Source organism: Mesocricetus auratus, unplaced genomic scaffold, assembly GCF_017639785.1.
Source record: "Mesocricetus auratus isolate SY011 unplaced genomic scaffold, BCM_Maur_2.0 Super-Scaffold_4256, whole genome shotgun sequence".
Lineage (NCBI taxonomy): Eukaryota > Metazoa > Chordata > Mammalia > Rodentia > Cricetidae > Mesocricetus > Mesocricetus auratus.
The window spans coordinates 15,239,270-15,265,065 of NW_024429182.1; the positions used below are offsets into that span (position 1 = coordinate 15,239,270).

A 25,796-nucleotide genomic window follows, 5' to 3' on the forward strand; every position below is an offset into this window, starting at 1 on the left:
TGGGAATGGGCCTTCCCCTTCCCAAAGGAATCCTTTATTTGGCCCACTGAGGTGTGGGCTCGAGGTGTTAAATAAGATATAGGCGAGGCAGGGTGCTGTACAGAGGGGTCCAGGTGGGAGAGGATGGCACCATTCAGTGCACCTGAGGCTGGGGGTGCCCATGGCAGAGCCCTCCTGGCGGCTCAGGGGGTGGACACAGCTTCTCTGCCTCCTGCTCCACAGACTGGCTCCCGTAGGCACTGTCTTCTTTGGCCTCTGCTGGGGAAACAGGAGGGAGTTGAGCCTCGGCCTCCCACCCTCAGCCCAGATGCCCCTTCCAAGCCAGCCCTTACCTGTGCTGGGCAGCTTGTCCCGGGTCTCAGGACCTTTCAGCAACTTCACTCCCTCGTGTAGACCCATGTCCTTCAAGGCCTCCAGCAGACCCACCAAGTCCCCACCAGCCAGCTGATGAGAAAGGAGAGGAGGCCCCAGTGATGTCTAGGGTGTGGGTAGGAAGTCCTGTGGGAAGACTCTGAGATGGGTCTCTGGAAGCTAAGCGGGGTTCCGAGTGCCCACCTTGTAACTGCGCAGGAGGCTGCCACTGGGTGAGGGGGTCTTCCTGTATGTGTCCACCAGACTCCTCAGCCCCAGCCGCTCTGCCAGCTCTGCCCAGCTGCCCTGGGCTTCTGGCCCATCGAGCAGCTGCTCCAGGTCCTGCAGGGCTGCATCCCCCAGGGACAGCCCTGGCCCTGAGGAGACAAACAGATCATCTGTGAGGTAGCTGCAGGGCTGGGCAGGGAGACATACCTGGACACAGCTTTTGTCCCTGGTGACATGACAGACAAGGCAGACGTTGATGGGATGCAGAGGGTAGAGAAAGGGAGTCCTAAGGAGATCACCTCTGGGACGAGGCGCCTGAGACTGCAGACGCCTGCCTATCTCACCTGCAGGGCTGGGAGGTGCCAGGGGCGGCTCCATGGTGCTCTGAGCAGCATTTAGCAGCAGAGTCTTCACCTGGGGGACAGTGTTGCCTTTCATCCCAGACCTTAAGCCAGCTCTCCTCAAGTCTGTGATCAGGCCCACATCCCCCAGCCCAGGAGGTTAGGGTTAGGGTTAGGGTTAGGGTTAGTCCAGTGGCCACCTCCGTATTTCTATTGCTAGGACGGCCTCACCTTGGTGCTGCGCGTGAGGTCAAGAGGTGTGTGTCCCCGGAAACTTCTCTGGGTATCCCTCTCAGGTTCCTCAGAGTCAGAGTCGCTCCCAGAGGTGGGGGGTGAGGGCAGAGGGCACAGAGGCTCCTCGTTCTCTGCGTGGATGTCAGCACCTGCAGGAGGGAGCCAGGCCGTCAGAAGAGACCAGTGGAGGGTTCCACACTGAGGACTGCACAGTGGCTGGGAGGCCCCTTTCTCTTTCCTGCCCCCTTCATACGTAAGGGTGAAACTCACCAGCCTTTAGGAGGAGGCGAGTGAGGGTTGGGGATCCCAGCCCAGCTGCCAGGTGGAGGGGCGTGTTTCCAGCAAACGTCCGTGCATTCACGTTAGCATGGAGCTGCGGGCGGCAAGTCGTGACCAGCATGGCCCAAGTAGCGGAGCCTTTCCATACACCTCTTCACCACTCCCGTTCCTGCCACAACCCTCCCCGCCCCTTCCAGTCTCCACTCCCACCTTGGTAATCAGATGGGTGACCAGCCCCAGCTCCTCCATCTCCGTGGCTAGATGCAGGGGTGTTCGGCCCCCTTGTCTCTCGGCCGCCTCCACCTCAGCTCCTCTGTCAACGAGCAGATCCAGGCACTCGGGGCTCCGGGCATGAACTGCCAGGTGTACTGGGTATAGTCCTAGAGAGACAGCACACCCGACCTGCAGCGGTGACCCCAAGGTGGCCTCCGAACAAACCCTGACCCGGCAACCCATGTCTACTAACCCTCTATCCTTCTTGGTCTCCACCCTTGTCTCAGGCCTGGAGGAGGTGGGAAACTTACCTGCAAAATCAGGCATGTGCAATATTTGGGGCACGGCATGGGTCCCGCTATGCAACAGTGCCCGCAGCAGGCCTGGGGCTTCAGCACCCGCCCGCAGAGCCAGGTGCACAGCGGAGTCTCCATGGCGATCCAGCAGTGTGGGGTCCGCACCCACCTGCAGCAGGAAGCTCACTACCCTTGTCTGGCCAGTGATTACTGCCAGGTGCAGAGGTGTCTGGAGGGGAAGGCAGAGACAGCCAGGCTCAATGCAGCTTAGGACTCCCTGCCTTCAAACCCTGCCCCTCACCCTCACCCTTACCTGGTGCAGGTGGTTAGTGATGTTGATGACCCCAAGGTACTGGGCATGATAGATGACATGGACTATCTGCTCAATGACACCAGTCTGCCCATGGATAATGGCCAGGTGCAACGGTCTGGGGGTTGGAGAGTGAGACTCAGCCACCCAGAGCATCAGCTGCCCTCAAAACTCAACACCTTCATGGTCACCTTCACTGGTGAACCCTGAACGTCAACATCTTTATCCTCTGTCACACCTTGCTACTGTGCCCCTTTCACAGCTAACAAAATTGAAGGTTGGGGAAGAATAAATTTCTTGAACACAACTAGAAAATAACGAGGATCCGAGACCAGACATGTTAGACTCTAGGATTCGGCTCTTTCCAGTTTCTTCTACTGCCAACCTCTAGACCTGGTGGTACCAGGAGACCCCCTGGATGTCCCCAGGCTGCTGGCCCTCGGGCGGCTTACGTGTCTCCGTTCTCATCCTGGGCCGTCAGCAGGTGGCGCTGTCCCGCCAGCAGAGCGCGCGCGTCCGCGGTGATGCCGTAGTCCAGCAACGCTCGGGCGCTGCGCTGCGCCAGACCGAACAGGCGCGCGTTGTACTCGCGAGCTGGAGGCGACAGGGCGCGTGGGTGCGGGCCAGGTCCCCAGTCCGGAGCGCGCCCGCCTGCCAGCACTCCTGAGACATACCTCGCTGCAGCGCGTCGTGGGCCGGCGGTTCGCCCTGGGGGACCTCCGGGGGCGCGCTCGGATCTTTCGCCTCCTCCCCAGCATCCACGCCCCGCCCAGAGCCGGCCATCTGCGCTCCGCCCCCTCCACCCTGGTAGCAGCCCATTGGGGCGGCGCCGGACTGGTAGGGGCTGTAGGTCAAGGAGGGGAAAAAGCCGAGGCTGCCACCTGTGGGCATGGGCAAGGCTGTGAGGTGCCAGCCAGGACTCTCCCAGACTTCTCTTCTAACTTTCCCTCATCTCCTCCACCCCTCTCCCGGCCACTGGGCCCGCTCACCTCCTCCAGCGCCTCCATAACCCCCAGCAGAGCCCCCAGAGCCCCCACCCATGTGGGATCCGCCCCCGAAGGGTTGGGAGAAGGTGGGCAAGGCCTTCCTCCGCTTCCGCTGCACTTCCTCCTTGTCTAGGGGAACAAGAAACAGGGTGTTAAATTCCAACACACGGGAGTCTCCAAGCCCGGCACCAGCAGCCACCTCTAGGGTGCCATCGAGGCCACCTTGCCCCCTCCTGCCCCTGGGAATCCTGAAGCCTGGCCCCACCTTCCACCAGAGGGTAATAGGTGAACTGTTTGGAGTCGGAGACATCCCCCCCCACGCTTGCGCTTCAGCTGCAGGAACACCGTTACAGGCCTCTCTATCTTCATCTTGTGATAAGGCGGTGTCCGGAACACAATGGCATACTGGGGTGGAGGGTGGGAGAAAGACCTTTGGTGTCAGTGAGATCTTTGCCCAGTTCTGCCTCCAGGTCAGGCCCTAGCCCCTCAGTACCTGTTTATGAACGTCTGTGGGAGAGAAGTCCCCAAAGGCTTGCCATCCGTTCTCGTCATCCTCATAGAACCGAACCTCAATGTCATCTACCGAGAAAAGCGAAGCTTAGCCACAGGGAGAATCTGCACGTCCAGGGCGGTCATTCTGAGGTTGCCCCGCCCCCGCCCCGCCCCCCAACAACCAGTGTTTTTAATTCCCAGAGGGCCCTCACCTTTCTGCACCTTATCACAAAGCAAATAGACTTCGTCTCCACCACGCACAGAGCCTGCTGTTTTGTCCATTCGGGAAATCTTCAGGTTTGAGGCTCCTGGAGACTCTAGGAGGGAGATGGGTTAGGGCTACATTGGCTTTGTGGTCATTTTCTCACGTCAGGAAAAGACAGAAGCAGCACTCGGACCAGCTTAAGCCCACTCACGGCACACGTGTCGGCAGCTCACGCCCCCACGGACTGAAGGCACCCCAATGCTCGTGTGGGTGCTCCCACCCCAGGGTACTCACTGCTGTCGTGGATGGGCTGCGAGATAACCGGCTTCAGGGGCAACGAGAAGGAGCCGTCGCTCGCTCGAAGGAAAGCGGAGAAGCGCAGGCGAACAATGCTCAGGTCCATTACTTTCTTCAGCTCCTTGGCCTCCTGCTCTAGCTCCCTCCGCTCAGCCTCTGACGGACAGCCAGGCTGGGGTGAGCGCTGGGCCACACTACCCTGCCCCTCGACACCCGGCAACCCTTAGCGGCCATACCTGTAAGGCCCTGGGGACTGGAACGCAGCCGCTGCCTTTGAAGCTTTTGAATCATAATCTCCATCATGTTCTTCTTGGTTACATGCAGAACACCCAGATTATTAAACCTGGGGAGGAGGAGGAGGAGTCTGAGCGCTTTGTCCACGGAGCTCTTCCCCCCCCCCCCCCCCAAACAGCCTCCCCACTGCTCAGCCTGGCTTTGTCCTCCAAGGAAGCTGTGCTTTATACTTGAGCCCTGGGGTTCTGGGCCAAAGTAAAAGTCTCTCCCCTTTGTGTGCCGGGACCCAAGACTGGCAGGCCATGCGCATCCCTTTGGGGGCCAGGAACGGGGGCACCTACTGAGCTGTCATGTCCTTGGGTCCTACGGACACGGCACAGACCCCCAGCTCTGAGCACTGCTTGCCCACCAGACTGTGAGCGTGCGCACGAGGTGGGTCGCTGTGAGTTACCAGGTCCACCTCGATCTTGGCTGGTCCCTCATAGTTACAGATCTGAGAAGGGCAAAGGGCTGTCAGTAGTGGCACTCTGGACACACTGCCCCCCCCCCCCTGCCCCCAGCGTCACAAGCTCACCTTGACAGTAGGGTAGGTCTTCCGGCCCTTCTCACTGGAGGCACCTGGAAGGCCCCCGTGGGAGGGGCCCTCACAGCCATATCGAAATCTGAAGCCTCGCTGAGGGTTCCATGACAGAGACATTGCGGTCAGGAGAGACAAGCGCCCCCACCCCCACTGACCACAATGACCAACAGTGTGTCTCCTGAACACCTCCCCGCAACAGACCAACAGCCCTATCCAATCGCAGCGGCTTCCCGTCGTTCATAGTTACCCCACTTGTCCCCAAGGTGGACGCTAGGAACACCTCCGCGTCTCACTCACCTGCTTGGGCTGCTCCACAATCACCAGATAGGGGCCGTCGGCTGCAAACAGAGGCCCTTGCTTAGCCAGGATCTGCAAGCCCATCCCTCGGGCAGCGGGCACACGCTCACGCCCCTCCACGCGGGGACACCTGAGGCTGTGGGCTCACTGACCTGTCTCTGGGGCTGGAACCTTGGGCTCCACAATGGAGGGGCTGAACTCAAAATCATCATAATCGGGGATGCCATCCAGACCCTGGTTTTCAGACAGAAGGTGGCAGCTGAATCTGAGCCCTCCTCCTCCCGGGACCAAACCCTCAGCAGTCACTGGGCTCCTCCTCAAGCCACGAGGAGGCTCTGTCTGGGCAAAGTTTGCAGACGGGACAGACGGACAGACTGAGACCATCGGAAGACATGCAGAAGCAGGGGAGTGGAGAGCCTTCGCTAGACGAGCGAGCAGACAGACACGGGGGCACAAGCCGGCTTCAGGGCCAGGCAGCGTGACTCACTGGGTCGTAGCATCTGTCCATGTCTCTGGGCTAGGCCCGACTGTGTCTGGCGGCTTCGGGCCCTCGTCCGGCTTCCCAGAGATTCTCAGACGCCCGCCTAAAGTGAAGAGAGGCGCGGGATGGGGGAGGGGAGGCGGGGAGAGGGGTGGGCGGGAGAGGGGGCCCGGGTTCGGGGGGAGGGTCTGGTCTCCCCCGGCCGCCCGTCCGGGCGTGGCGGGTGAGATCGGGTGGAGGTCGAGATCCGGAGCGGGGCCGGACAGGGGAAGGGGCAGAAAGTTAGCGCAGCTTAGGAAAGTCCCGAAAATACCAGGGGGAGGCGGAGCCGGAGGGGGCGGGCCTGGAAATGACGCTGGGGCCCCGCCCCCGCGGCGGGAGGGGCGCGAGGCCTGGGCTGTTCCTGGTTCCCCCGCAGCGGCTGCAGCCCCCCGGGGCTCGGTCGGGGCCTAGGCCGCCTGCCCCCACTCCGCGGCCTGGAGCAACCTTGGGATTTTCGGCCGGCGTGGCGGACACGGCTGATTCACCCGGGGGCTTTTGTGGGGACATTCCTGCCGTCGGAGGCCTCTTTCCGAACGGCCCGTAGGCGGGGGCTCTTCCAGTGGGGCCCCCGGGGTGCTGCCCAGAGACTGCGACAGAGCCTGGGGTGGGGAAAGGAGTGCCCCCCTCCCCGGGCTCTAGCGACCCCGGAGCATCTCAGTTTCCCGGAGTCCCCCGCTGCACCTGCTCCGGGCGACCGGCCCTGGAGACCCCAATGCCACAACCATCCCTAACACGCGTGCCCGCGACAGGAGTGTGCGTTTCGGCCCTAGAGTCTAGAGTGCGTGGGGAGTGCGAGCGCTGGCCGCTTGCACGTGCGAGTGAGCGTCGGTCCGCACAGGTGAGTCCTGGAGCCGCTCGGGGCGGGCAGGCGTCGCGCGCGCGCACCGGCTGACACCCGCGGGGCCGGCGGACCTGTCGGCGCGGGCCAGGGTGTCGTGCTCGCCGGCGTGCGCTCTGGAGGTGGTGTCCAGCCCCGGACTGTCACCCGGAGGCCCTGCCCCTCCCTCTCCACTCCCCGGCCACTCACCGCGGCGGCGGCTCTGGTTCCGCTTCTTCCCGAGCCCTGCCCTGGACGGGTCGCTGCTGCTCTCCGGCCACCGGGCTCCAGCCGGGAAAGCCCCTTTCGGCCCCCCGAGGGGGGGAATTCCCGTGACGTTCCCGTGCGTCACTCCTCATGCCCTTTTCTTATTGGCTGAAAGTTTAACTCCCGGACTCTTGTAGCCAACCCGGAGCGACGCCGGCGCGCCCCTTGCGGGGAAGGCTTGCCCGGGGGCTGGTCACCGGGTGTCACCCCGCGCCGGTTCTGCTGCGGACGGGCGAGGAGGGACGGCCAAGCCAGCGCAGTGCGGGGCTCGGATCTCTGCACCCTCCCAGGCTTGCCCCGGAGGGCTAGGGAGCGCAGGGCCCCCCCTGCTCTTGCTGCGCTTAGCACTTGGCTGTCTCTGAAACGGGGGAAACCCAGGGGAAACGGGCCAGCCCCGACACTCGGGTCCCTCCGGGACAGGGACCTCGATGCTGGGAAATTAAGGGAAGAGGAAGGAGGCTGATCTTGCGGTCAGCTCCAGATCGCCACCTAGTGGCCTTTCTGGATCCGCAAGGAAACGCTGGGGTCATCAACTGTCTCAGCTTTGATGGCTTCTGGAGGAGACTGAGAATTTTATTCTGTAAGTGGCGGGTTCACAGGGGTCCAGGCTTTCAGGATGACCTGTTGGAGGAGCAGTGCGCTGGGAGAAAAAAAAAAAAAAAGAAATGCTTGACTGGGAGTATCAGGCCTTGTTCATCCACCACAGATGTCTGGACTATTAGAATTGACGGGCGACCAGCCAGATGTGCTAATACATACAGACCTGCAGTCCTAGCTTTCGTGAGACTGAGGATCCCCAGTTGGACGTCACCCTATCTCAACACACATGCACACAAAGTATAGTGTTTCAAACTTCCTCCAGTGTAGAAAATGGCTGTTGCTCAGCGGTGTGCCTTGCATGTCTGAGGTGCAGCTACCGTCTGAGGCTGGGGAGGCAGCTCAGTGGGTAAGCCCTCCAGTACTGTTTTTCCAGCAGACAGCTCACGGGTGTGTGAAACTGCAACAGCAGAGGATGCCACTGTCTCCCCCCAGCCTCTGAGAGTGCTGAATTCATGCACACTTTCCTCTGTTCCCACCCACTCCCAAAAATTCATCTATTTTAGGGCTCAGCATTTAAGAGCACTGGCTGCTCTTCCAGAGGCCCTGAGTTCAAGTCCCAGCAACCACATGGTGGCTCACAACCATCTCTAGGGAGGTCTGATGCCATCTTCTGGCATAAATATGTACATCCAGATAGAACACTCATACATAAAATATCTTTTAAAAAACGATTTTAAAAGCCACCCTGAGCTGGGCAGTGGTGTTGCACACCTTTAATTCCAGCACTTGGGAGGTAGAGGCAGGCGGATCTTGTGAGTTCAAGCCCAGCCTGGTGTACAGAGCAAGTTCCAGGACAGTCAGAGCTGTTATACAGAGAAACCCTGTTAAAAAAAAAAAAGAACCCCAAATAAATAAAAAGGCACCCTGGAAATGAATGACCTTTCACACTCTATGAACTCTGCTGAACACGTATACTGACAAGGTCAAGACAAGGATTCATAGCATGGACTAGAAATGAATGGCCTTTCGCACTCTGTGACCTCTGCTGAACATGTCTACTGACAAGGTCAAGACAAGGATTCCTAGCATGGACTGGTGTCTGACTGTCAGCTTTCCCTGTAAGAGCTATGTGTGCAGTCCATCTCCACTCCGGAGCACAGCTCTTTCAGGGCTCTTCCGAGGCTGCCCTGATCTGCAGGACATGATTATAGACTTGAACTAGTACCAGGAAGGGAGCGGTATTAATTCTTATCTGCCCCACCCTTAGAGTAAATGCTTGAGACAAGAAGCATTTCAGTTTTTTTTTTTTTATTCTTAGGGTGTTTGCATAGGCTACAGGTTGGGCTTCACTAATCTTAAGAGATGAAACTTTCAGACTACAGGTGCCAACTGTATCTATTTACGCTGTTGATGAAACTAAGGCATATGGAGGAAAGAGAGAGAATAGACTGCCCCCCCCAGGACAGGGTTTCTCTCTGTAGCTTTGACTGTCCTGGAACTCACCCTGTAGACTGGTCTTGAACTCAAGAGATCCCGCCTGCCTCTGCCTCCCAAGTGCTGGGATTAAGGTGTGCTCCACCACTGCTGATTGGCGTTCTACTTACTTTCAATGCAGGGGCATCTACAAGAACATAGTGCTCTTAGCCATCAAGCAGGCTCTCGAACCTTAAATCAGAGTTCTGTTTTGGGAGGAGTTGGAGACAGGGTCCCACTATGTAGCCCTGGCTAGCCTGGCACTTGCTGTGTGGATCACATTGGCCTCAAACTCAGGGCAGTCCTCTGGTTCTCACGTCTTTCCCACGTGCTGAGACTGGAGGCGCGTGCCACTCGGCAGATTCTGAACTCTAAGTGGACAGAGGTGCACCCGTGCTAGCTGCTGTAGCTCACCAGTGTCCTGCAGCCTCCACGGCATTCCAAACCGCACCTCTAGGAACCGAACTCCTTTAGTTTCAAAATTCTGATAGGTTCTAAACTGAAAATAAATCCTTTACAGACCTATTTTTGTTATTTCTATTGATGCACTCGTGTGTGTGTGTGTGTGTGTGTGTGTGTGTGTGTGCGCGTGCGCGCGCACGTACGCGCATTCATCAGCAGAGGCCAGGAGACGGCCTCTGCTGGGTCCCTTGGGGTTGGAGTTACAGAAGGTTGTGGGTGTTGGAAGCAAAATTCAGGTCCTTTTTAAAGAGCAGTGAGCACCCTTAGCTATTGGGCCATCTCTTGAGCCCCTAAACCTTCTAGTATAGAAATTTTCAGAGACTAAGTGTAACAAGAATGCATACGCACACATCTGTAACAAAGCCTTCAGCACTTCCCAGGGCACATGGCCCAGAGATGTCAGCTAACTCTAAATAGTTGCCCATTGCTGTCATCTCTCTGGACTTAAGAAGTGCCTTTACCCCTTCAACCTCCCTGTATCCTCTAGACAGGTTTATCTGTATAGCCTTGGATGTCCTGTGTAGACCAGGGAAACTCACAGAGACCCGCCTGCCCCTGCCTGCTGAGTGCTGGGATTAAAGGTGTGTGCACCACTGTCTGGCTGTTGCTCCACTTTCAACATAAAGATGTAAGGGGAGACTTTCTCCATCTGTCTCCGTCCCACTTACCGGACCCCCGCCCCCAGCCACAATGAAATAACCACTCCAAGGCTTATTATTACAATTGTTTGGCTGATGGCTCATGCTTCTAATTACGTAGCTCTCTCTTAATTATCAACCCATTTCTATTAATCTGTGAATCCCCATGTGACCTTGGCTTACCTAGATGATGCCCTGGTATCTTGTTTCCCTAGTGGCTACATGGTGTCTAGTCACTCTGTCTTCCTTCTCCCTGCCTCTTGGTTCAAAACTTCCACCTAGCCAAATTCTGCCTGTCCATTTGCCAAAACAACTTTATTCATCAACCAATGAAAACAATACACATAGTCATGACATGCCAAAGGACATCCCCATCGTAAGGATTTCTGCTTCTGCACAGAGAAGATGCATCAGAAATCTGCCCCATTCATTTGCCAATAAACAATGAGGACATCTATGGAAAAACAATGTCCTAGCTTGCAGATGGAAATCAAGTAGACGTATGTCATTTCTAAGTTCTGCTGAGGAATGTTAAGTAGGCAGGAAAATGAGCATGAGTAGGGATTTCAGATAGCAGTCAGGGAGAGCTGCTTTGAAGAGGTAATGTTTACACAGTGTTTTAATCCCAGCACTCAGAAGGCATGTGGATCTCTGTGAGTTCGAGGCAAGCTAGGATTTTATAGATTCTTTCTCAAAAAACAAAAAACCCCAAACAAACAGAAAGACCGTGACTTGGAATAAACTAGGGAGTGTGAATTGTGTCATATCCAGAGAGAGACCATTTGTGTGGAGGGCTGATCACTGCAAAGGTCCCACATGAGTGTGTCTGTCATATCTGAGGGAGAGTAAGCCAGTGTAAATTGAAGAAAGAACTTTGGGGTGGGGCTATAGATTAGAAATAGAGCATTTATCTAGCATGAACAAGGCTCTGAGTTCAATTTCCAGGACTCTGTCTCCAAAAGGGGCAGGGAATTTGGGTGCATTTTGTTTGAATAGGATAGACAGTGGAATAAAAGTGCCATAGGTTCTAAAAGAGTGCATGGTATACCAAGCAAAAACAAAGGAGGGAGGCCAGGGTCCCATAAATGGAGCGTATACACATAAAATTAAACATATCTTGTGAAAAAGGAACTTCTGCCTTAATGTTGGTAATTTAGAAAGCCTGTGAGTCCAGACACCCACAGTTAAACACTGAACTGAACTCCTGGAAACAAGTTATAGAGGAGGAGGAGGAGGAGGAGGAGGAGGAGTGATGAGCAAAGGGGTCAAGACCAGGCTGGTGAAACCCACAAAAACATCTGACCTGAACAAGGGGAAGCTCATGGACCCCAAACTGATAGCTCAGAGGCCAGCATGGGACCCAGACCCCGTGAATGTGGGTGTCAGTGAGGAGGAGACCTCGGCATTCTTTGGGGCAATAGATCAGTGTTTATCCCTGGCATCCACATGGACTTTGGGAGTCCATACCACGCGGAGGGATGCTCTCTCAGCCTGAACACATGGGGGAGGACCTAGGTCCTGCCCCAGGGATGATATGACAGACTTTGGAGATCCCCCATGAAGGGCCTCACCCTCCCTGGAGAGTGGAGTGGGGATTGGGGAGGGGGTTGGGGGGGATGGGAAGGAGGGGTGGGAGAGGGAGCTGGGATTGACATGTGAAGCAAGCTTGTTTCTAATTTAAATTAAACAATAATAAAGAAAGAAAGACTGAGTCAGTTCCTCAAGTGAAGTGTTGAAGGGTAGGAGGGTGATTCCAAGTTAGGAGTCAGCACTGGAAAGCTGGAGCAGGGCACGGAGTCAATGCGATGGATGGTGTTCAATGGTTTGCCAGAGGATGACATCACCTGCTGTGTTTCTTTTTTTTAATTGCAGCTGCCTCTTAAACTAGGCTATCCTATTCAGCAACTGCCCTAGACCTCAAGAGCGCTGCCTGAGAGAATTCTGGTCCCTCAGGTACCAACTCTTCCAAAGCTACTAAGAAAACTTATTCAAATCTCTGTCCTGTTAAAGAACTCAAGAGTCAAAGGTTGAGGTAGAGTCCTGCTTCCCAGAGAGGCTGAACAGCAAGCAGCTCACCCCCTTATGTCTCCCAGAAGTCCTCGTGCTTTTTCTTGCCCCCCTTACAAACCCTTCTCCACCTGGCTCCTCCCTATAACTTCCTGTCAGCCTGTTGCTGACCCAGCCTCCTGACCGCAGGCGAATTTTATGTAATCCAACACATCTCTGCATCATTAAACAAACGTTCCAGAGCATAAACAAAAGTAGCTCACCTTAAATACTATTCTGCAACAATCACCCCGAGAAAACAGAGAGCTGTGGATGCTCAAATATTCAGAGACTGTGGGTGGGGACAGCCAAGGATACACAGAGAAACCCTGAAGTTTGAAATCACAATTACATCTTTCCCTCTTTCCTCTTCTCTATCCAATCCCTCCCATGTGCCCTCTTGCTCCCTCTCACATTCGTGGTCTCTTTTTCTTTGTTGTAGAGGAGGACCAGCTGGGAGGCTCTTCCCTGAGGAGCAGCCTGCTTTCTTGCTGGCGCGTTGCTCAGTTGCCCCTAGCCCTTCGCCTAGGGTTGAGGATTTTTGGAATTCCCCTTCCATGTTAGTGTGTCCACTGGTGTTGTTCAGGTCGGGCAGCCATGCTGGTGAGACTGCAGGGGTGTCTGATCAGAGCTCAAAGGGAGACAGGCGTTTTCCTCCAGAGCAGGCTGTGGCCTCCCCAAGGATTCGATCACTTCCACATCACCAACGTGTGGCCCCTGTTGGTCAGACCTGAAGCCTTCTCTCATGGCCATCTTTGCTTTCTAAGAAGAGATATTGTTGTCATGATTCAGCTGTTCTTCTTTGTAATAGAAGGAATTCTGGTGAGTGATTTTCCTTTTCTTCTTCTTTTGAATTTTTGAGACAGGGATTCTCTGTGTAGCCCTGGCTGTCCTGGAATTCGCTCTGTAGACTAGGCTGGCCTTGAACTTACAGAGATCCGCCTGCCTCTGCCTCCCAAGTGCTGGGATTAAAGGTGTGAGCCACCACTGCCCTGCTTTTTCTTTTTAAGAAATGCATTTATTTTTAGTTGTGTCTGTCTGTCTGTGGGTATGTGCGAGGGAATGTAAAGGCTGTAAGAGGGAGCTGGAGTTACCGGCGGTTAGGAGCCGCTCAACATGGGTGCTGGGGCCCAGACTCAGATCTCTCTGCTTCCCAGCAGGGGTTAGCCTGTAATCCTCCAGTGTCTTCTCTACTTGGCGAGACTAACTGAGAGACACACAGTTGTCCTTCCCCTTTCTTCACAGGATGGCCTAGTGCAGGTCTGTCCCCAAGCTGGAGATGACCAGTGCTATCTTGGAGTCAGAGTAGCTTGATAGGGAACACTCAGGCCTGTGTGCCTCCCTCACAGAGGGGAGTGAGGGATAGAAAGCCTCACCTGTGGGCTCAACTACCACTTCCCATCTACCCTGCCCCAGCTACTCATGGTCTAGGAATGGGGTAGAAGGTTGACGGGGTTGGGACCCCAGTGATGAAGCTTTCATGACCCATCACCCATGCTGGGGTGGGCTTCTCAGGTGATGCAGGTGCCTCAGTGCTGTGGAATATTACTTTACATTTGTTTGACTATAGAGATGTGTTACATTTGTTTATGCTGCATTTGTCTAACTATGTAAAGACTGACATTTGTTTCCCCTTGCCTGCCTACGGCACCTGGTTGGTCTAATACAAAAGCCGAACAGCCAATAGCTAGGCAGTGGAGGGGTAGGTGGGGCTGGCAGACAGAGAGAATAAGTAAGAGGAAGAATTTGGACTCGAAAGGAAGAGACAATGAGAGACAGAGAGAGAGAGAGAGAGACGAGAGAGAGAGAGAGAGAGAGAGAGAGAGAGAGAGAGAGAGAGAGAGAGAGAGAGAGAGAGATGCCAGCCAACCAGAGACGCAGTAGGACGTACAGAATGAAAAAAGACCCCAGACAAAATGTAGATGACGAGAAACAGGTTAAAGTAAGTATAAGAGATATCGAGAAACGAGCCTAAGATACGGTCAAGCATTCATGACTCTACCTTGTATTCTTTCCCGCCAGCTGCCTGGGTCCCGCCACTGTCTCAGCCCCCAAATAACGCGAGACACTATATTAATTATGAAGCGGTTGGCCGTTTGTTATGGTTTCTTATCGGCTACCTCTGACTTAATTATTAACCCATAATTACTAATATATATTTTTATAAGGTCTTATCTTACCGAGGACGCAGCCTCATGCGTCCTCTCTTTCCGGGATCACATGGTGGCTCTCTACTCTTGACTACATTTCCCAGAATCCTCCTTGACTCCTAGTCCCACCTATCTTGCTTCCCTATTGGTCAACAGTGCTTTATTTACAACCAATAGGACAACATATACACAGAAGGACTTCTCCCATCATGTAACTAATATTAAGTCCCTGTGTCATGAGTTGGGAGTTCATTGGTGATCTAAAAGAAAAGCTTGTTATACCCGAGTCACCCCAACAAACTCATTTGTTTACCAGGCTACACTGGGTGGAATAATTTCTTTGGTGGATCAGTGAATAGATGCTCCTGTATACTGATCTAGGAAAACACAGCAGATGGCCTCTGGGTTCCACCGTGTCCCTGTCCCCGCATCCCCTCCACCCCCAGAGATGTGCGGTGCTTTCAGAGCAGAACCTGTGCGGCTCGTATGGGAGAAGAGACGGCTGTGGCAGGGCCCTGGTGCCCAGCTGGCGGTAGACTGGCTTCTCTACATCACCCACGCGCTACCGTGTACCTGATTTCCCCAGGCACAGGGCTGGGCAAGGCTTCTGACTCTCGTGGAAACTCGTCCTGGTCTGGACCTGGGTGGGAAGGAAAAAGGAGAAACTAGCTCATGTTCTGAGACCATTTCCTCATATCAGGTGCTTTGCGTTTCTTGGGTGCTCTTACCTACACCTGAGTAGACACTTATAGAGGCCTCAACTTCTGGCCAGTGCAAAGGGAAGCGTAGGTTAGAAAAGCTGTCTAGACTGCCAGGCATCAGTGTGAGGGGGTCCCCAGTGCTACAAGGGAAGCACCTGGGAAAGTGAAACCCAGAACTGCCTTTGTTTTGGCTTGGCAGCAGCGCTGGGGTGGCACCCAGCAGCCAGGTCAGCCCGGGCTCTGCCATCCCCAGAGTCCCGGCTGTGTCTTGGTCCTGGTGTGCCTGCCCCATGCAGTCTTGTCTGCCTTACCATGATGCAAAGGTCAAGGAGAGAGGTCCTTCAATCACATTTCAGTGACTAGGGTAGATGGAGCTGTGGGGCAGGGAACAGGACATACTGCAGTTTGGAGTCAGCCTGATAGCCTGTGGCTGGAAACACATGCCTGTCACAGTGGGCAAGATGGCCGACTACCTGTCCAGACTCATGGCCTCCTTGTACTCTCAGGTCATGAGGCACATGCAAGAGTTCTGGACGGCTACAACTGCTCTGAGTTACCTGCCCCACGGTCCTGCCAGGCTTTCTTAAGGTTGTGAAACTGCATAAGCCCTTGACATAGCAACTTCTTGGTGGAGCCTCTGGCTGGTAGCTGGGGGTCAGGTGGATCAGGCCTCATTGGTGGTAAGTTCAGCTTCCTTTTACCTGTTTATCCAAGGCCCAAGCAAGTCTTGGACAGGACATCCCAATAACACAGTGCCCTGACACAAACACAAAAGAAAACCAGAGCAATAGGAAATGTGTTGGTACTAACATTTATTACATCATAAAAAGTCCATTGGTGTTATTTTCCATATATACATGCTCCTATGGGCAGGCCCCCATCAAGTCCTACCAGCCCACCCTCCATGGTGCCAAGCAACTCCAAACTGACCAACTATCTAATGAAGGAAGAGGAATTGGAGGAGGTGGCCCAGGGCTGGTGGGACTGGATGGAGAGAGGAACAAAGTGCAGAGTGTTTGGGCTGGGCTCTTCGTGCCTAACCTGGAGGGGGCACATGGCAGGCACCACAGGGTTGGCACAGCAGGGTTGGCTCCATGCCTCCCCAGGGCCCAGGCTGAAGGCAGAGGCTACAGGTTATGCCTGTGTCCACTCTCGGCTTGGAAGCTAGGAATGGGCAGCAGTGGAAGAGTCTCCCAGCCTGACGTGGATCCCAGCAGGGACTCGTAAGTTCTCATTCCCCCATCAAGTAGTAGCAACAGCAGCTCGCTTTGGGCCTGGAAGGCCTGGTGGGAAGAAACGGTCTGGATCTCCGAGGGACCGGCCTTAGTTGACTTCAGAGGTGGGGATAGGGTCTGTAGGACGGGGAGTGGACAGGAGAGGCACCGGAGAGGTGGCCTCGATGAGTGCAGGGTTGAGGATAATGGGCAGGGTCATGGGTGGCACACCCACCTGCAGTGGGGAAGTCAAGGGCTGTAGGATTAGTGGGGGCTGGGCCAGAGGGGGAGGTCCCTCCGGGGAGGGGCTCAGTCTGCTGGGGCTGGAGGCCACGGGTGATCCGGGAGAGCTGCTGCTGGTGGCTCGGGTCCCCTCAGGCTTCTCTGAGTCTGCAAGGAAAGCAAAGGTGCTTCCGTCAGACCTTCTGGTAGGCACGAGACAACTCTCAAGCTCCTAGTGGTCTTCTCAAACCTCTGCCCCTCCCAACCCCTCTCTCAGGTGAAGTTGTTAGAAACCTCCTTCTAAAACTCATAGCATACAACACAAAATATACTAAAACATAAAAATAAAACTCGAGTTTCAGTTTTGAGTTTATAGGATTGGTTACTAAATGATAGAAGGTGTAACAAAATGCATTCATCTGTCAATATAAAAAAACCCCACAACTCATTTCGGGACACAGTTACCCGTCTCCATATTTAACTCCTTCAGTGTACTCCTCTATCAGGTCAGTTGTGGTCTGGATGTTACCTGCATCCCTGACAGGCCTTTGGATATTGACGTAGCCCTCTCCTCCCAGCCTAGAAAGCTTAAGCGGGCACCTCATCATGGGGTAGCTGGTCCTGCTGTTTCGCATAGGACGAGCAGGCAAACAGCCTTCTCTCCCTGACTTCTCCCCAGCCCCCTAGCCCCATCACAGCAGTGATCCTAAACTACCCTGGGCATCTTTGTAGGTTTTCTCCAACTGACCATTTCGGCCGAACTCACCACAGAACCCCCCTTCTGAGGGTATCTCTGGGGAAGGTGGATGGCCGGGTGTCCTGGGGTCACCGGCAGCAGGGGTCAGGTGGGTGGAGGCCAGAGGCTTTTGGCTATGAGGCTCCATGGGCATGGGGTCTGGAATAAAGAATCCAGATGGCAACTTTCAGAGCTTTCTTTCCTGCAGGATCCTGGCTAGTCCCCCACCAGCCCCCCCCCCCCCGGCAACACCCACCGGGACAGGGTCTCAGGTAACCAAGGCTGGCTTCATATGTACCCAAAGATGGCCTGCCTTCAGTTCCTAAGTACTAGGCACTATAGGCATGTACTACCATGACCAGTGGGAAGCCATTAATCTGTCCACCCTCCGGTGAGCAGAGAATTCGAGGATCCCTTGTAAGACCCTACCCTGGATGACAGTCTGCTTGAAGAGCTCGTCACGTAAGTGTGGCAAAAAGCAATCGATGCGCTCCCAGGTAATCTCCCAGAGGGCGGAGGGGCCGCCGCCCCTCACATCTGCACTGTGGAAGATCTCAGCCGTGTCCATCACCAGGAGCATGTTTTTCAGGGACTCAGGGATTGCTTCTGACTGAGGCGGCAGTGAGAGTATGAACAGCAGTGAGAGGTAAGCGGGAGGCAGCCACGAAGGGCAAACAGCAGGTTGTCTCAGCATGGGAAGAGGAAGTGGTCGAGGCCGAACATACCAGCAAATCACTGGAGCCCGCATGCATGTACTTGTCCATGAAGTCCAGGATGGTGAGCCACAGGGCAGCGAAGGTGGACAGCGACAGCAGTGGAGACAGGTGCTGCAGGAAAACCTAGAGCCCACAGCCAGCCTCTTTTAGCCAACAGCAGTGGAGGTGCCTCCTGTGGCCCTCTCCAAAGCTGAGGGAAGCTGGCCCCAGCTAATAAGTATTCAGTCAGAGGTTTCTCTGAAATCCAGACCTCCCTGAGTCCCTGGGCAGCCCTGAGCACTTACACGTCATCTCTGAGCCCTATGAGAAGACCTGGCTTCTCTGTGGGAAAAGCAGGGACAGGGACAGCAGGGTGGTGAGCAGTACCTTTGATAGCAGCGTGGAAGCCCTCATCCGGGTCTCCTCCATCCCACCCACATCTGCAGGGCTGATATTTTCTAACAGCTTGGTCAGCAGAGGAAACAGCACCTGGTAGGTAAACACCCAATGTCACCTTAGCACAGTCGACTGGACACCTTCCCTGGAAGGCTGAGCCTGGTGGACTGACATAGACCAGCAGAGACCCTCTGATGGCGGTGGATGGCAGGAGCTCTTTAGGTTGGATGGCTCTTCCTGTCTTATGATTTGAGCTTCCTCTTAAGACCAGCAAGAGTCCTACCTTGTTAAAGCAGGACTCCCATTCCAGGGCGTCCAGCTTTTGTAGGTCATGCACCAGAAGTGCTCGCTGCAGGTACGTCAGAGCCTGCATCCGCACCTGGCGCCGGGCGTCACAGCACAGGCAGGCGATACCTGAGAGTGAGAGCAGGATCAGGGTCTTCCAGGCACTGACCTGCTGCTCCACAAGCTTCGAGTCGCCTGTCTACCTTGTACCCTTCCCCAGGTTTACCTTGTAACAAAGGGCACCAGCAGTGGGCCCAGAGGGTGCGTGAGTCAGCATCAATCCTCCGGCCACCTGACTCCAGGTGGCGCTGCTCCTCTGCCCATGAGCTGTAGATAGAGGCTGCCCGGGTGTGCAGGGTGTGCATCAGGTCCAGCAGCTGGGATGAGGAGAGTGTAGGATGCGACCAGAGTTGTTCTGCTGGGTCCTCCCCACCCTCCCCACTATCCCTGACTGAGTCTTCAAGGGACCCGCAGCACAAGCTATGCGGCACCCCACTCCTCTTACAGCTCTTTGCTTCAGCCTGGGCTCACTGCTCTAGTCCTGGCAGTGTTCCTCCGAGTAAGGAAGTCAAGAGCTATCACAGGAGAGAGACTTTAGAAGACATGCACACTGAATCTATGCCACAAGATTTCAGGGAGAATGAAAAATCTTCCTGTCTTAATTTAAAATTTATTTTATGGGTGTTTTGCTTGTACACATGTTTTGTTTGTTTGTCATGTGCGTGCTGTGTCCATGGAGGAGAGAAGAGGGGACCCTATGTACATCGATCGTCTGGGACTGGAGTTAAATTGCTGTGTGCTGCCATGTGGGTGGGGGAATGAAACCCAGATCCTCTTCCTAACTGCTGAGCCATCTCTCTGGCTCCAAGAAAGACACTGTCAATCGTATTCCATACCTACTGATAGAGTGGTTTTATTAATCTTATTATAATAAAAAAGTACTTGTGTGTGTGTGTGTGTGTGTGTGTGTGTGACAACGTGTGGAGGACAATTTGTAGGAACTGGTCCTGTCTCCCATCATGTGGGTTCTGGGGCTGTCTCAGGTCACCAGGCCTGGCAGCAAGCACCTTTATGCACTTGAGTCATCTCTCGAGTCAGGTCAGTTGCCCTTGTTGGGCTGGTGAGATGGTCAGCAGGTAGAGGTGCTTGGCATCAAGCCTGGCAGCCTGAGCTGAGCCCTGACCTGAGCATAGGGAGAAGGAGAAGCAGCTCACAAAGGTGCCCTCCAACCTCACTCTCACGCTATGCGCATGTGCTTACACTCAATGGTAAACGAATGGAGACAGTAACCTCAGGCTCAAAGGCCAGACTTAACACGGATTTGTTTTCACCAGTTTTCTTTAAAAAAAAAAAATCAACCTCCCCCACCCCCACAGGGTTTCTCTGTGTAGTCCCGGCTGTCCTGGAACTCACTCTGTAGACAAAGACGGCCCTGAACTCAGAGACTGCCTGCTTCTGCCTCCCAAATGTATTTATTCTGTTTTTTTTTTTTTGGTTTTTCGAGACAGGGTTTCTCTGTATTGTCTTGGAGGCTGTCCTGGAACTCGCTTTGTAGACCAGGCTGACCTCGAACTCACAGAGATCCGCCTGCCTCTGCCTCCCGAGTGCTGGGATTAAAGGCATGCACCACCAACGCCCGGCTATTTATTCTGTTTTAAAAAAGGATTTAATCATTTTTATTTTATACTGTATGGGTATTCTGCCTGTAGTATGTCTGTATACCATGTATGTGCAGTGCCTACAGAGGCAGAAGAAGGCATCAGAGTCCCCTCAACCTGTAGTTACAGATGTTGTGAGTTGCCAGGTAGGTATTGAGAACTGAACCTGGGTTCTTTGGAGGAGCAATTAGTGCCCTTAACTGCAGAGATACCTTTCCAACCTCCAAATTAAGTTATTCTTAGAAGTGTGTGTGTGTGTGTGTGTGTGTGTGCACGCGCGCGCATGTGTCCATGTGACTTCAGTACACCATGTGTGCACAGGTACCTGCAGAGGCCAGAGTGTTAGATTCCCTGACACTGGAGTTAGTCACCTGATATAGGTACTAGGATCTGAAGCTGGGTTATCTGTCCTCTGCTGAGCTATCTCTCCTGCCTCCTACCCACTGTGTAGCCCTGGCTATCCTGGAAATACCTTTATAGACCAGGCTGGCCTGGAACTTGCAGAGATTTGCCTGCCTCTGCCTCCTGAGTGCTGGGATTAAAGGCATGCGCCACCATGCCCGGCTTTTCATCATCTTTCTAAGGCTATTCTGAAGGCAACTGTTTCTCTATTTAGTCAGACACTTAATAACTATGGGAGGACAGACAAAATGCTAGAGATATAGTGCCTCTAGGGGAACTCTGGCTGATACAGGAATGAATGGAAACTCAATCTTATCAGTCTATGCTTTTATATCTTCTGAACCTTCTATCATGTGCATATGTTACGTATTAAATAAGGGAAGTCTTTAAATATATAAACTGAACTAAGGATCTTACACATGCTAGGCTGAGATAAATTCCCAGCTCAAAAAATATGAATTTAATTTAGTGCGATGTGTACACTTGACCCCAGTACACAGGAAGCAGAGGCAAGTAGATCTGTGAGTTTGAGGCCAGCCTGGTCTACACAGCATGCACTGTAAGCAAAGCCTTACAGGTGGCTTTGGATAAGAGAAACACTGTGACAGAGAGGGGGGGGGCAGTACACAATGATATTTCTTCTGAGTTCTGACTTTCCCTGGTCCCACCCAAGTCCTGAGTCTCAGTGAAGGAGAAGAAGTAAAGGGTGCCATACTTACGTCCTGACTGACCTGTAAAGACACCGTATGGTAGCTGGCAGGCACTCCTTCATCCTCTTCCTCATCACTATGCCCACCCCGAGTAGCATGCTGGTTGGAGGTTCGGGGCCGCCGAAGCACTGAGCCCTCCTTCGTTTTTTTCTTGAAGCGGTTCCCTTTGCTGTCATATTTGTGACTCTTGGCACGTTTGTCCTGGGACTTGCACCCTGAGCAGAGCCAGACTTGTGTCACATTCCCATAGCCTCAGGTCGAAGATGCCCCACCCTTCCCCTTCTCCACCTGACCCACTGCCCAACTGTCCCTTCAACAGGTGACTTACCACCATTCAGACTGGCCTCCACAAAGATGCGGAGAGTTTTGACGCAGAGTTCAAAGTTGTCAGGGGTGATGTGAGCAGCATCACGAACAATGAAGGACAGTGATTCCACACACTTGAGCAGGGACTTAGTGTCATGGGGCCCCAGGTCTAGGCCCACTGTGAGGCTGTATTGATTAACCAGGGGTGAAGGGCTGGGCCTGCTGAGCCCTGCTCCTGCTTTGGAGTTATCGATGTCATCCTTCCCCACCTGTAAAATATACGGGGCGCAAGCTGGAGCCCCTGTTCCCTATAAGGGACTTCAGGTGTCTCTCTGAGGACCCAGAATCTTTCTTATATCTCAGGATGGTAGTATACTCACCACTAACCAACCACTGTTGACCATATCAGCATCTGTGGCAGATCGGTGTATCTTGCCAGGCCTGCCATGGTCAGTGTAGACTTCTGAGTCGGAAGTGTACCCTCGGTCTAGGCTGACATCATTTTGATGGTAGGATGGGAGCTCACTGTCTGACTGTGCTCCTAAGCCAGGCAGGGAAAAGGCAGAGTAAGAGCAGAGATGGGACATGGAACAGGATAACAGATCCTGAAGAAAAGTGCTAGGCCTGGCATCTTCTCTCATGCCTGGCTTACTTTTGGTCCAGCTACTAAAGGGCTGAGGCCTGAACAATGTCTCTCTTGACCAAGCAGGGCAGCAAGCTAATATAGGCTTCTGATTGTAGCTAATAGCAGCTGTTAAGGAAAGGGCTGGCATAGGACATAGGTTTCTGTAAAATGGTCTTCAGGGCAGTAGAAACTTGGCTTGATAGCCTTCTGCACTGCCTACCTGCCTTTATGCTATATAGCCTGTGGGTAGCCAAGCGCACAAGAGTATCTGGAAGCAGATGGCAGGAATCAGGTGTTTTCAATCTGAACATAATAGCCTGTGTAACCTGTGTTTTGGTTTCCCACTGCAGCTCCGGGGTCCTAACTGCTTATCTGCCAGTGAGCATCTTCCTGGGGAGGGGCATACCAGCATCAGGAGCATCAGCCCTGGCTGTGGCCTGTAGAGCATCTGGAGGCTTCACCCCTGAGCCAATGCACTCCAGCAACGTGAAGAGGGTGGCCCAGTCGTCACCAGAGTGGATGTTGGCTGCATTGGTCTTGAGGAGTTCATGGAGCCCGTAGGCAACCTGGTGGCTGACCCTGGACAGCACGCTGGGCTTCATCAGTAACAAGATGCGCAGGGACAGCAGGACCTGGGATGGGACAAACACAGATACAGTCTTCCCCATTAGTCACTTAGGTAGTAAGGAGAGTTGGCTGAGCTAGCCTTGTCTTCTTTTCTTTTGGAGTACTGGGATTGAACCCTGGGCCTTACACCCTTGACCATGCATCATTTTTTTATATTGGTATTCTTATTAATTATATGTTCACATATAGTTATAACAACACATAAAGAGTTTCCTTATGGTTGGGTGGTGGTGATGTACACTTTTAATCCCAGCACTTGGCAGGCAGAGAGAGGCAAGTGGATATCTGAATTTGAGGTCAGCCTGGTCTAAAGAGCGAGTTCCAGTGCAGGCTCCAAAGCAATACAGAGAAACCCTGTCTTAAAAAAAAAAAATCAAAAAAGAAGAAAAAAGAAAAAAAGAAAAAGAGCTTCCTTGCATTACGTTGTCTAGTCTATCCCAAAAACAATGATGTAGAACTAACCATAACATGTCAATAAGGACAGAATTAGGAATAATCTACTGGTTTCCACTGGCTTTCCCATGTGTACTATGATGTGCTTAGTCCTACATGAAGGGACCCACGCTGCTGCTGGAGAGCTACATTTCTAATCCTTGTCTCCTGTCCCATCCCTAATCCTCAGCAATCTGTCCTCAACTTCTAAAATTCTGTGAATTCCAAATGTTATCTAGATAGAATTATCGCTTACCCCTGGTCTCCCCGACCTGGAGATCCACCTACATCTTTACACATCAGGTTTGCTGCTCTAAGTAGCTGAATAGCATTTCACCGTATGTTCGTACCACAGTTTATTCCCTTACGGCAAGTCGTCAGGCTGACTCCAGCTTTTGGCTTTAACTACTACAGCTTCAGTGAACATTTATACATATATTTAAGTTAAAATAAGCCTTCATTTTTTTCTGGGATAAATGCCCAAAAGTGTATTTTCTGGGTTGTATGGTAAGTGAATATTCAGTTTCATAATAAACTGCCATTAGAGTAGCTACATTATTTTTTATTCCCATAAGAAATGTATGAATAATCTAGTTTCTCTGTGTCCTTGCCAGCATTTGGTATTATCACTTTTAATTTTAGCTGTTCTGGTAAGTACATAGTGGTGTGTGTTATTTTTTGCATTTTTCTAATGGCAAATGTTATTTCACAGGCTTATTGGCCATTTGTATATCATCTGTGAAATATTTCTTTTTTTCCATGTTTGCATTTTGATACTAGGCTTTTCTCAAGTACATGATTTATAAACATTTTATATCGCTTTATAATTTTTCATTTTTCTCAACTAAGTTGTCATAGATTGAAAATTTTGAGCATGAGTAAAGTCTAATTTATCAATTCTCCATCTTATGGATTGTGCTTTTAATATCCTTACTGGGCTGGGCATGGTGGATGGTGGCACACTTCTTTAATGCCAGCCTGGTCTATACAGTGAGTTCCAGGCAAGCCAGGGCTATACAGTGATACTCTATTTCAAATAAATTAAAAATTAAAAACTATCTAACTAACTAACCATTTGGTTAGTTACAGTCCTATCTGTAGGGACACACAAGTTACAACAAGCAGGAACAGCCTCTTGCTGGGTAGGTACCCAGCCCTTCAGTCGGAGTTCTTTGCTTCCTGTTACTATGGAGGCTTTTGTCACTTCAGATGCTTGGACAGGAACAAGAGCAGGAAGGGTCTCTTTATTTTTCTATACCTTTCCCAGCTCCACTTTGTAGTCAGAGTGTAGACACTTGAGGGGAAGGAAGAATTTAGGGTTATGCACAGAGGCAAAATAAGCTTGTTTTAGACTGTGACCAGGTCTACAAGGAGAGATGTGAGCGTGAGTCCCTCCCTGATGTAGTGATGTTTGTGTTCAGGCTTTTGACTAAAAAAAAAAGGTATGTAATAAACTAATAAACCACATTAGAAATACTTAGTTTAGATCATAAAGTTTTCTCCTATGTGACTAAAGGTTTACAATATATACATTTGATTTTTTAGATCTATTATTTTATGTGTATGAGTGTTTTGCCTACACGTATGCTATGTGTACCATGTACATGTCTGCTGCCCAAGGAGGTCACAAAAGGGCACTGTATCTTCTGGAACTGGAGTTACAGATGGTTGTGAGTCACTGTGTGGTGCTGGGAACCCATCCCAAGGCATTTTGCAAGAGCAGCCAGTGCTCTTCACTAATGAGCCATCTCTCCAGCCCCTCCATTATGGCTTTCAAATTATCATCTGTTTAATTTTTCTGCAAAATAAAGGTTTAAGCCAAAGCTCACTTGGGAGATCAAGACAAGAATATGGCCAACTTAGGCTACATAAAAAGACCTTGTCTCAAAATCAAAACCAACCAACCAAACAAACAAACAAAAACCCCCAAAGCAAAACAGTCCAAAACCATTTAGTTGAACATATTTCTGGGTCATCTATTTGTTTAATAGCTTTATCTGTCTATTTCTTCATCTACATGATTTAAAGTTTATTTATTGTTTATGTGTATGGATGATTTGCTTGTATGTATTGACTGTATGTGACTGCACCAATGCAGTATTTACAGAGGCCAGAAGAGGGCATCAGATGCCTGGATTGGAGCTCCATAGGGTTGTTGGCTACTGTGTGGGTGCTGGAGATTCAACTGGGGTCCATTGGTAGAGGAGCCAGTGTTCTTAACCTTGGAAGTACTCCAGCCTACATAATTGTTGCTATAATAAAGTTTAATGTTGGCTAGAGTGGCAGAGTATGGGGTACACAACTGAAATCCCAGTTTTGGGAGGCAGAGGCAGGAAGACTGTGAAGTCTTACAGAGATACACATTAGACCCTAAGTCAAAATAACCAATCAGGCCTACACAGTAAGACTGTTTCAAAAACAATAACAAACCTAACCAAAAACAAAAACCCAGGCCGTTGAGCTGGGTAAGTGGGTAAAGGCACTTGCTACCATGCCAAGACTGATAATTGAGTTATATCCGAGGAATA

General features: G+C 52.4%; 2 protein-coding genes and 1 long non-coding RNA gene across 11 annotated transcripts in view; 1 reads left to right on the forward strand and 2 right to left on the reverse strand.

The window, feature by feature from the left end:
* Window positions 1-18: 18 nt before the first annotated feature.
* Nfkb2 (nuclear factor kappa B subunit 2) lies at window positions 19-7,009 on the reverse strand. The gene is given in 24 exon segments (XM_005063503.4): window positions 19-258; window positions 333-444; window positions 556-728; window positions 924-993; window positions 1,152-1,303; window positions 1,425-1,527; window positions 1,644-1,813; window positions 1,958-2,171; window positions 2,256-2,370; window positions 2,705-2,846; window positions 2,927-3,133; window positions 3,242-3,367; window positions 3,504-3,555; window positions 3,557-3,643; window positions 3,732-3,817; window positions 3,943-4,047; window positions 4,230-4,388; window positions 4,469-4,575; window positions 4,808-4,959; window positions 5,041-5,139; window positions 5,344-5,384; window positions 5,496-5,577; window positions 5,831-5,927; window positions 6,894-7,009. Coding segments are annotated over 23 exon segments (2,700 nt in total). The 5' UTR covers window positions 5,852-5,927; window positions 6,894-7,009; the 3' UTR covers window positions 19-133.
* Window positions 6,147-24,082, forward strand: LOC121139716. Its single transcript, XR_005876633.1, has 2 exons — window positions 6,147-6,704; window positions 22,560-24,082. It is a non-coding gene; the product is annotated as an uncharacterized LOC121139716 (long non-coding RNA).
* Gbf1 (golgi brefeldin A resistant guanine nucleotide exchange factor 1) overlaps window positions 15,756-25,796 on the reverse strand; it is a 125,858-nt gene continuing 115,817 nt past the window's right edge. For 5 of the 9 annotated variants that reach the window (XM_040743544.1, XM_040743533.1, XM_040743523.1 and 2 more), the window contains 11 exons: window positions 22,616-22,841; window positions 21,965-22,125; window positions 21,607-21,853; window positions 21,288-21,493; window positions 18,735-18,885; window positions 18,507-18,637; window positions 18,215-18,316; window positions 17,858-17,971; window positions 17,562-17,742; window positions 17,163-17,291; window positions 15,756-16,564 (listed from right to left, as the gene is read on the reverse strand). In XM_040743544.1, the coding sequence (XP_040599478.1) occupies window positions 16,284-16,564; window positions 17,163-17,291; window positions 17,562-17,742; window positions 17,858-17,971; window positions 18,215-18,316; window positions 18,507-18,637; window positions 18,735-18,885; window positions 21,288-21,493; window positions 21,607-21,853; window positions 21,965-22,125; window positions 22,616-22,841 (1,929 nt within the window). In that variant the 3' untranslated portion in view covers window positions 15,756-16,283. The remainder of the gene's footprint in view (window positions 16,565-17,162; window positions 17,292-17,561; window positions 17,743-17,857; window positions 17,972-18,214; window positions 18,317-18,506; window positions 18,638-18,734; window positions 18,886-21,287; window positions 21,494-21,606; window positions 21,854-21,964; window positions 22,126-22,615; window positions 22,842-25,796) is intronic. The other 4 variants (XM_040743538.1, XM_040743587.1, XM_040743576.1 and 1 more) reach the window with 1 other exon arrangement.